We start from the raw sequence: 10,238 nt of genomic DNA on the forward strand, positions 1-10,238 counted from the left end.
TGAAGAAAATAGAGGCATCAGTCAGATTTCCGCACTGCCGCGCCTTGGCAGAGCATGCCGTGTCATGGCACAGGGCATCGTCACGCGGGGTTTTACACCTTGACACAGTATAATTTGTCGTGTCACGGTAGTCCTGAAATCTTTCATGTGGCTTTATTTCTCTTCTAACAGTCAGCTTCCTTCGATTTTCCCAAAAAAACGTAAGTATTATACATATGTCTTAGCCCCAGGGGATTTAAACTTTATCAAACTAAAAACGCTCATGGAAATAAGGGTTCATCCGAGTTATTAAATCAACCCAAACAAGGAGTCGAGTTTGATTTTATCACGGACTCGGGGAGCCGCCCATTGGCATACATCCTCAAGGGAGGCTGCCTTGCCAACGCGTCTAAACTCTTAACTATGGTACCCTTTGACACCAAATAAACTTGACCATAGTGGAACATAGAACTTAACCTTAGGTAGCGAACTCTTCTTTGCATCATTGTGCCTATGTGCTCTATATATGATCATTTTGATGTTAACCTTAACGAGTTTTATTTGTCTATGGTGGTTTATTTTATGACCCACTAATGACAATGGACCGTACTCACATACTAATTAGCGCAAATACTAAAATAAAAAAAAGTGAAAAAAAAACAAAAACACCTGGAACTATCACCGCGCCACGGCAAAAATGCCGCATCACGGCAATTGGTGACGCGTCATGGAAATTGGTGCCGCGTCACGGCAATTGGTGTAGCGTCACGACAATCAGTGCCTTGTCACGGCAGGTTGTACCGCGACACATTACAGTTCGTCGTGTCATGGTGCCCAGGGAATGAGTCCAATCAGCTTTTTTTTTAGTCTTCCATGCTAACTTGGTCATCGCACCTGTTCACTTGTCTAACCATTCGATCATACCACAAGCCTTATAACATCGCTTAATCACTCATGGTTCAAGTATAGTACACAAACTTGATTTATTTTCCGAATCGAGTCGTGGACCATGTCATTTATGATCGTATACTAGGTTCATACACCACTTTTTTTCGTCATAATAAAAAAAAAAAAAAAAAAAAAAAAAAAAAAAATAACGAATGGAGGTTTTTTTTCTCATGTGTTTTCAAATGTCCATTTTTTCCCCTTTCTTTCCTATCTTGAGCAATGAGTCAAACAATTAAGAAAATTGTTTTATTTCATTACTTGGTCAAGGAGCAGGGTAGATTAACACGGTTCGAGTCATCACCGCAACAATCTATTAGATTTAAGAGGAGTTCATGTTCCAACTACTTTCAGTTTGTTCCAATGGCCACTAAGGAGGATATTCAGAACATTAACAAATCCATCGAGGCACTGTCTGTCATGATGAAAACCCTTACCACTAGGGTCACTACCATGGAAAAAAACAAGGTCACCCTTGACAAATTGAAGGAACAGATGAGTAAGATTTCTTAGGATTTCACTTATGTGGAACAACCTCCCACTCATTTAGATGTGAAAGATAGGACCCCTGAAAAGTTCTCCACTGCGATATTCCAAAGTTTAAGCCTAATCAATTCTAATATTCCTTTTGAAGGTGTGTTTTGTGCAACCATGGCTCTTAAGAGATTGGATGTAATACTCTTCCCTACGTTTTTCCCTCTCTCCTTAGAGCATGCTTTTCAACGATGGTTTTATTCCCTAGATGCCAAGCGTACTGCGACTTGGCAAGATGTTACCGACTCTTTTATGAATCGTTACAAGTGTAACATTCAAAGCAAAACTTCTGAACGTGAACTCTCCATTCTCAAACAGAAAGAGAATGAAGAATTCACCGCTTATCTGAACAGGTGGAGGGAAAAAACTTCACTCTTGGTAAATCCTCGTAAAGAAAGAGAGATGGTTCGCCTCTTCATCCAAAAAATGACTCACAAGTATAGGGAACATCTCAAATTTCTTCTACTGAACACTTTCGAAGCTGTATACGACATCGGCATCAATACTGAGGATAAGCTATTATACACTATTGGTAGTAAAAATAATAAAACTTGGAAAAACAAGAAGAACGACCTTCCTTCTTCTTCTTCTTCTAAGCACAAAAAGACTACTAGCAATATAAGTCAAGTTGATCTCAATGAAGTGTCAGCTCTTAATGCTCCATTGCCTAAGAAAAGGAGAACTTACACTCCTTTAGGAATGACTTATGATGCGACCTTTGATTGCCTCTACGGTCAAGGCGTAATCACACATATTGGGACATTTCCAGATCCAATACTTAAAGAAACGAACGCCAAATGGAATCCTAGTGTGTAACACCCCTCTAAATTAGAAAGCGAGACATTAGCGGAAATAACGTCGAGATGAAAATGTTACCCTAAAGGTCACTAAAAACTAAAGGGAATAAATAAATAACAAAAATAAATAAAATAAATTGATGAAAGAAAACGTTGAACGAGGCAGAACAACCTCAAAATGACTATCTAAAGAAAAGAGAAGTTTAAAAGATAACGGAAGAAAGTCTGTAAAACTTCTAAGAACAAACTAACACTCTGCTCTCAGCCCTAACTCAATAGGAACTATTCTTCACATGAAAATAACATTTAGGTTCCACAATTAGTGGGGAGTAACTAGCAGTTCTCCTAGTACTTGTAGAAACACAAATCTGTCCAATTAAGTACAACTTCTGCCAACTGAAAGTACATCTATAAATAGCTCTCCAATCATTGATGATGGTAACTTTTTCCTAATTCTCTAATCTTCTCTCTCTACTTTCTCTCTCTAAAGTACTCTTTCTCTCTCTACTTTCTCTCACTATAAAGTACATTCGTTGACTTAAGCATCGGAGGGGCTTTCCCGGGTCACACCCTCGGGGCAGTTAACCTTCTTTCTCTTTTGCAGGCCTAGCTCTCGGACAGCAAGGCATAGTTGAGGGAAATTCGGACATTCATTGGACATAGTTATAGGACATCTTGATTACCCTTACTACCCTAAGACTCCCAGGAGCATTCTGTTTCCAGAAACAGGTGGCACCGTCTGTGGGGATAACAAACAAAAAGTCATGGTGAACACTAGGCGTCCCCGTAGCACTCATCAAGATGCTATTAGGCTAGCTCCAATTCTCTCGGCTAGGAACCCTCACATAGTCGAGGAGATTGTACCTAGGGCTCGTAGTGAACCTGAGAGAGAAGTGAACAGCCCCCAGGTGGTCACTCGCCGAGTCCAAATAAACATAAACTTGGAGGAAAGCCTCAGGGCACTTATCAACCAAGGGGTGGGGCAAGGCAGGCAGGGGAGCGCTTCGCAGCCTAATCCTCCACCTCACGTGTCCCATATCCATCAAGCCTCTTCTCGACCTCAGCATCAGACATCTCGCCGCTCTCAGCCCGATTAGTCCCATGACCCCCAGCGGGAGACAAGGAAGCCAAGCAGGCCAAGAGATGCTAGAGAGATTATCAATGACCGAAGGGTAAAGGATGGCACTCTAGATGCCCAAGAAATAATCAACTCCAAGAGGGAGAACTCCAAGGAAGATAACAACCCCCCCTAGAGAGGTCGAACTAGAGTTCACTCTCGGCACTGGTCAACAAGGTACCGAGATAGTATACCTACCTCCAGACCAAGAAGAGGAACTAATCAGACCGCTCGTTCAGTAAGCAAAATCCCCGAGCGTCCTTCCTCCTCCAAGCCACGGAGGCTCGGGATTGTCAAGAACATCACCCCCTTTAGCTAGGAGATAATGAATACCCCTATTCCTCCCAAGGTCAAGATCCCTACATTAGACCCTTATGATGGAAAGACAGACCCGACAGACCATCTGAACGCTTACAAAGCACAGATGGGAGTCCAAACTGGGTGTGAGGCCTCATGGTGTAGGTTCTTCCCTACTACTCTCAAGGGCATAGCTCAGACATGGTTCAACAACCTTACCCCCGGGAGCATAAGAACGTTTGACATGTTAGCCACTCAGTTCAAAAAGCACTTCATCGCTGGGAGTAGGCAAACAAAGACTATCGTTCATTTGATGACGGTGAAGCAAGGGGAGAATGAAAGTCTTAAGGACTACATCAAGAGGTTTAACACTGAGTCTCAGCTCATCCCCGACCTCCATGACAATGTTGCTTTCAGAGCCCTTCTCTTCGGGCTCAAGTCTAACAAGCTGAAGTTTGAACTTGTCCATGACAAGGTGAGCACCTTCTCTGAAGCCATGGAGAGAGCAGAAAGGATTATTGAAGCTAGTGAGGTGTGCAAGGCACCCGTAGCAAACAACAAGGGGAAGAGGAAGCAAGAAGATAATTACCATGACAACAGGAATCGAAGGCCGAGGAGGGCTGAGAGTGATGATGAAGGACTCAAGTAGAATGCTGATAGGCATGAGATCTATTTGGACATACAGCACAAGGCTATTCTTCCTAAGCCTAACCCCATGAACACGCCGATAGAGCAGAAGAACAAGAAGCTTTGGTGTGAATACCACAAGGAGTGTGGTCATACCACCCGGAACTGCAGAGAGCTTAAGAGAGCCCTTGACAAGCTAGCTGAAGAGGGAAAGCTTTACAGATATCTCAAGTCCCCATCGAAGGATAAGCAAAGCAAGGCCGCCAAGGATTTGCAAGAAGCCCATAGCTCAGCTGACATTAACTTGAGCATTAATGTCATAGCCGGAGGGTTTGCCTCCGGGGGTTTGTCTAACAGGGCACGCAAGAGTCACTTGCGGTCGCTCGAAGAGCCCATCTATGATATCGGCACTCCCTCATCTGCCCCGAAGGACCCCCTCATGGTATTCGGGGATGACAAAGGAAAAAAGATTCAAAGGCCTCATGATGACCCCTTAGTGATTCATATGAAGGTGGCCAATGCTAAGGTGAAGAAGATCTTAGTGGATAGTGGAATTTCAGCGGATATCATCACATGGAAATGCATCGAACAAATGCGTTTTGGAAGAAGTGACCTAACACCCCTAGAGAAACCCTTAGTGGGATTTGGGGGGCATCATGTATACCCCTTGGGAACGATCAAGCTGCCTGTTCGTTTTGGAGAAAAGAACAAGGGGAGAAGTTTTGTTCACACGTTCTTAGTTGTGGATACCCCTCTGCCATACAACATGATTCTTGGCCGACCCCTTCTCAATAGGGTTAAGGCTGCCATCTTAACCTATCACTTACTCCTCCAATTCGAGACCGATGACGGATCGGTGGGCAAGATATTTGGAGATCAGTTTGAGGGGAGAAAATGCTATGTAGATAGCTTGAAGTCACCTGAGAACTCCGTCAATCAGGAGGACAAGGGGGCTAAGAGGAAGGCCATGGAAATAGATGAACCTCAGCACCCGGTCATGAGAATTTACATGGCTGAGAATCCAAAGCAATACGGTAGGCCTAGGCCTATTGAAGAAGATGAGAACATACCTTTAGGGGATGATCCCGCTCGGACCGTGAGGGTGGGAAAGAACTTGGACCCCCAGCTCAAGGAAGAAATCATTCAAGTACTTAGAGAATACAAAGACATCTTCTCTTTTATAGCAGATGGAATGCCGGGCATAGACCCCAAGGTAATGACTCATGAGCTGAACATCAAGGAGGGCTACAAGCCCGTCAAGCAAAAACTCCGACACGCCGGGCCGGAAAGAAACAAAGCTGCAGCCGCTGAGGTGAAAAAGCTTCTCGAAGCGGGTTTCATTCGAGAATGCCAATACACCGAGTGGTTATCCAATGTAGTGCTAGTTAGGAAGCCCAACGGTTCTTGGCGTATGTGTGTGGATTTTACTGATTTAAACAAGGCATGCCCGAAGGATGATCACCCTCTTCCTAAGATTGATAGGTTAGTGGATTCGACCGCTGGTCACGCCCTCCTAAGCTTCATAGATGCCAATGCGGGGAATCATCAGATCCCCATGTCAGAGAAGGACCAAGCCCACACAACCTTTATCACTAGCCAAGGGGTGTATTGCTATAATGTGATTGCCTTTGGCCTGAAAAACGTCGGGGCTACCTACCAGCGTCTGATGAACAAAATCTTTGAAGGGCAACTAGGTCGGAATGTCGAGGCCTATGTTGATGACATGATAGTGAAAAGCAAGGAAATCCCGGACCACATAGCTGATCTTAGGGAAACCTTCACAACCCATAGAAAATATAAAATGAAGCTCAACCCCAACAAGTGTGTCTTCGGGGTGCAAGGTGAAAAATGGTTGATGACATGTCTGGGCTTCATGGTTGATCAGCGGGGTATTGATGCCAACCCCGATAAGATTCAAGCTATTCTTGACATGGAATCCCCCCGAAATGTGAAGGAAGTGCAACGCCTTATAGGCTGCCTAGCCGTATTGGGGAGGTTCCTATCCCGATCAGCGCATAAAAGTTTGTCTTTCTTCATGGCCCTCAAGAGGCCTAAGTTCTTATGGGATGAAGAAGTTGAGAAATCCTTCCAGCAACTGAAGGAACATTTGATGAACACTCCAAAGCTTGTTAGCCCCCTCCCCGGGGAGACAAACAACTACTCAAACATCATCATCTAATAACTAACAACTAAAGAAATAAAGAATCAACAATATATGAAGAACAACTACACTAATCAATCATCAAACATCAACATCAATCCAAATTAACAAGAATATTAAACAAATCAATAAAATGAGATAGAATTAGAAATGCTCGTTGATAATAGGGAAGATCTTCAACACAAATGTCACCATTGAATCATTAATCTCTCAATCACCATTGAAATTCCTCACTTTCTCTCTCTAAAATCTCCTCCTAAACTAACCCTAAAAACTAGAGAGAGAAGCTCTTAACTAAGCTAAAATTATGATATAAAATTGTGAATTCCCCTCTCTTTCAAAATTGTGTTACAAAGAGTTATAAATATGAGGCGCAAAGCAAAAAACGAGCAAGCAAATGCTCAGAGGAGCACGCCCGCACTGGCAGGTGGGGCGCCCGATCTGGCTAGTGGCGTACCCGCGCTTTTCTGGGTTTCTTTAGCTCTTCTCGTGGTTTTGTGCATTCACTAAGGTCTTGAAATGAACGCGCAATATGATGTTCATCAACACTACGAGTGGAAGTCCCAAAAAGCACTTGACAATGGATTCAACACCCCATCTTCATGAGAGCACGGCTTGAGAGCACAAGAGCTAGAACTTGGAAAATCGACTTCCTTACATCTTGAGCTTTCCAATTGCCATGAGCTTGCTTCAAAAGCATCTTCCACCTTAGTAAATAACTAATATCAAGACCCGGACCTCGTACAATACCTACAATCACGAAAATAGAGCAAATAAAGGAGAAAAGAGTAGAAAAACCAACAAAATGCACAAAAGCTACAAAATAAGATAGGAAAGGTAAAACAAAGACAAAATGCATAAAACTAGGCATTTATTGAGCATGAAAGCTATGAAAAGAGGAAGAAAACAACCTAAATGCTCATCAAATGGGTGCCATTTAGCAACCTAAACAAAACCAAGGGAGAAATGATAGCTGATTCAAATAAACAAAAGAAAAACAGAAGAGACAAGAATATACACTAACTCACTTTCGTAGGAATCATGGTCAATTTTAGCAACTAAAGACAAGCCATTTAAACCCCTAGATCGCCCTGGAGGACGAGTGATGCTCTCGTAAAGGTTTCCTAAGAGATTAACCTATAACTCTCGTAATAATACAAACAAGGCAAAGCACGAAAAAGAAACCAAAATACAAGGACTTTTCCAAGTGTACAAGCACAAGTGAATGAAAAGTTTTCTAAACAAGTAAGGGAGTGCACGTTATAAGATATCTAAGGTTGATTGAAACATAAGATATGCTAAGCATAGAGAACTAATGAAACGCGATTCACTTTCATCTCAAAAACATTTTAGCACATTCTCCAACTTAGCTTCTAATCTACTTTCAGTGAATGTCTCTATAGTTCCTCGAAGGAACCGAAAAAACAAATAGATTTGAGGTTTCTCGACATCCTGACTTTGCATCCCCTTTCCTTAGGCATTAACTCATAATTCCCTCCCTCAATATGTGACTCAATCTCTAGGTCGAAAGGTCTTTCCCAATGGTTGTAACCTAAAGGCAAAAGGGTTAGGGTAGGCTAAAATTTATAAATTTGGTGGTATCCCTAATAGTGAAGCAAAGAACGGGCCCTTTCTTAGAATCACAATCAAGTAGTCACCAAAAAATAACAAACTAACACCCCCAATCTTATTCAAAACTATAATCACAAACATATATACAAAAAGCGTAAACGCTTCTCCCCCAAGCTTAAATGAAGCATTGTCCTCAATGCTTAGAAAGGGAGAATAATTCACATCTTAATATTTTTGAATTTTCTCATTTCTACTTTTTTTTTGTTGTTTTCATTTTTTTCAAAACGATTGTCTTCGCCTCTTTTAACTATGGACGGCTCTTACAACTTTGCATTTATTATGTCCTTGCCATTTTTTTAACTTTAGATGGATTTTTCATTTATTCACTTGCCATTACTCACAAGATATTAAAAACACAAGCTTGCTTACGAATAGAACCAATATCCAGACTAATATACCACAAACTCCAAAAACATGATCATTTACTTCACAAAAACAAAAAAATGGAACAAAAAGAAACAAAAGGCTCAAAGTTTTAAAGATGTAGCTTAAAAAGAAGGGAAAAGGCTCAAATGGTTATCAAGAAGGCAAATGTAAACCCAATGAACTCAAAATAAAGAAGATTAATCTAGAAAAGAAAAATTACCACCCCAAAAAGATGTCTTTGTCCTCCCTAGATGTTTCGGTCTTGTGTTTGAGAATTATGAGTCAAGATTCAAGATTAGGTCCGCAATAATCAAGGATCCATGTCACTCATGCAAATAAATTTTGAAGGCGTGAAAAATGGTGAACCTCACATAGATGTAGCAAAAACTCACTATAAGCTTCAAATTCTTTAAAGGGGAGCAATTGCAAATTTTCAAAAACAAATAGAATCCGGCTTTAAGGTCCTAATAGTTCTAAACGACTACCTTAGCATACTCTATCCTAGAATCAACCAAACATATTCTCAAACCGTTCACACCGCTACCATTTAAGAAGAAAAGCATTCAACTATACAAGTCCAAAAGTATTATGTCTAAAGCAAGAACAAAACAAAGATACATTGCAAATTTGCCTTAATAGAAACAAAAATCTTTTTTGAGTTTTTCAAAATATAAAAACATAGAAAAGCATATACAAAAGGTGCATGGCATATATGAATCAACATCCCACCAAACATGATAGAACACCCTCCCCCAAGCTTGAATGAGAGAATACACTCAAACATAAATTATAGAAACCATGGGAGGGGAAAACAAGGACAACAATCCAACCAACCAACATATGTCCAACAAGTCATCATCCACTTGAGAAAGAACAAGGAAGGATATTACCGGATATTACGTGGGTGTAAATACCCGCAAATGACCCAAATAAACCTTTCAAAGCTAACAACCTCTAATATTTAATCTTGCCTTCCATATGCTAGAAATTGTGATGCCAATCTTCCTTGATTCTTAATTTAAACAATGCACCAAAGTATATCAAGTCATGTACCTAGAAAAAGGCACACAAACATTTTCATGAGAGAAAATCTATTCTAAAAAGAAAATAAAATGAAAGCAATAAAACACGGGTTACTTCCCGAGAAAGGCTTGCTTAAAGTCCAAGCTTGACCGCTCTAGTAAAATAATATTGCAACGAACGCAAGAGCTTGTCAAATGCACTACTAATCATTTCATAAGATAAACAGTAGGCAAATGATGGGATAAGAACGTGCAACAAGATTATTGCACGCAAGTGAGAAGGGAGATGCCAAAATAAAGAAGAAGAGGGATTAAAAGGAAGTATAAGAAAATAAGAAAAAAAAAGAGGGAAAATAAGAAGGGAAAGAAAAGGAAATAGGCAAATCCTCCTCACCAACTTTTTGATTGGCATATTTCCTCTCTTCCTCAACAATGATGAAATAAGGGACATGAAAATCTTCCATAGAAAAGGGCTCCCCAATAGGCTGTTTGAGATAGGAAGAGAGAAGAATCGGACAAGAAGGGATGTGGTCAAACCTTTGAGAGAAAGGGGTATGAGAAATGGGAAAAGGGGTAGCTACTCCCTCAACACAAGGTCTCGCATCGCCAATGAGGGCATAAATCAATCATAGAGTCCTCAAATGAAGAACTCTCACAATCTACACCTCCCTCAAGCGCAAAAACTCCAAGGGAATCAACCTCATCCTCCTTTCCACCACAATAAACAACCTTTCCTTCAACTATCTCAAAACCGAAGTCCA

At 41.2% G+C, this 10,238-nt stretch overlaps 1 protein-coding gene across 1 annotated transcript; it reads left to right on the forward strand.

The window, feature by feature from the left end:
- The first annotated feature begins 3,697 nt into the window (after positions 1–3,697).
- LOC110710027 lies at positions 3,698–4,318 on the forward strand. The gene has a single exon (XM_021888290.1). The coding sequence runs from the start codon at positions 3,698–3,700 to the stop codon at positions 4,316–4,318; it is 621 nt and encodes a 206-aa protein (XP_021743982.1).
- The last annotated feature ends 5,920 nt before the right edge of the window (positions 4,319–10,238 follow it).

This window comes from Chenopodium quinoa, unplaced genomic scaffold, assembly GCF_001683475.1.
Source record: "Chenopodium quinoa cultivar QQ74 unplaced genomic scaffold, ASM168347v1, whole genome shotgun sequence".
In the NCBI taxonomy this organism is placed as follows: domain Eukaryota; kingdom Viridiplantae; phylum Streptophyta; class Magnoliopsida; order Caryophyllales; family Amaranthaceae; genus Chenopodium; species Chenopodium quinoa.

Excerpts from the sequence above, each read along its gene's own strand:
- LOC110710027 (XM_021888290.1), top strand. The coding sequence starts at position 3,698 with ATGAATACCCCTATTCCTCCCAAGGTCAAGATCCCTACATTAGACCCT.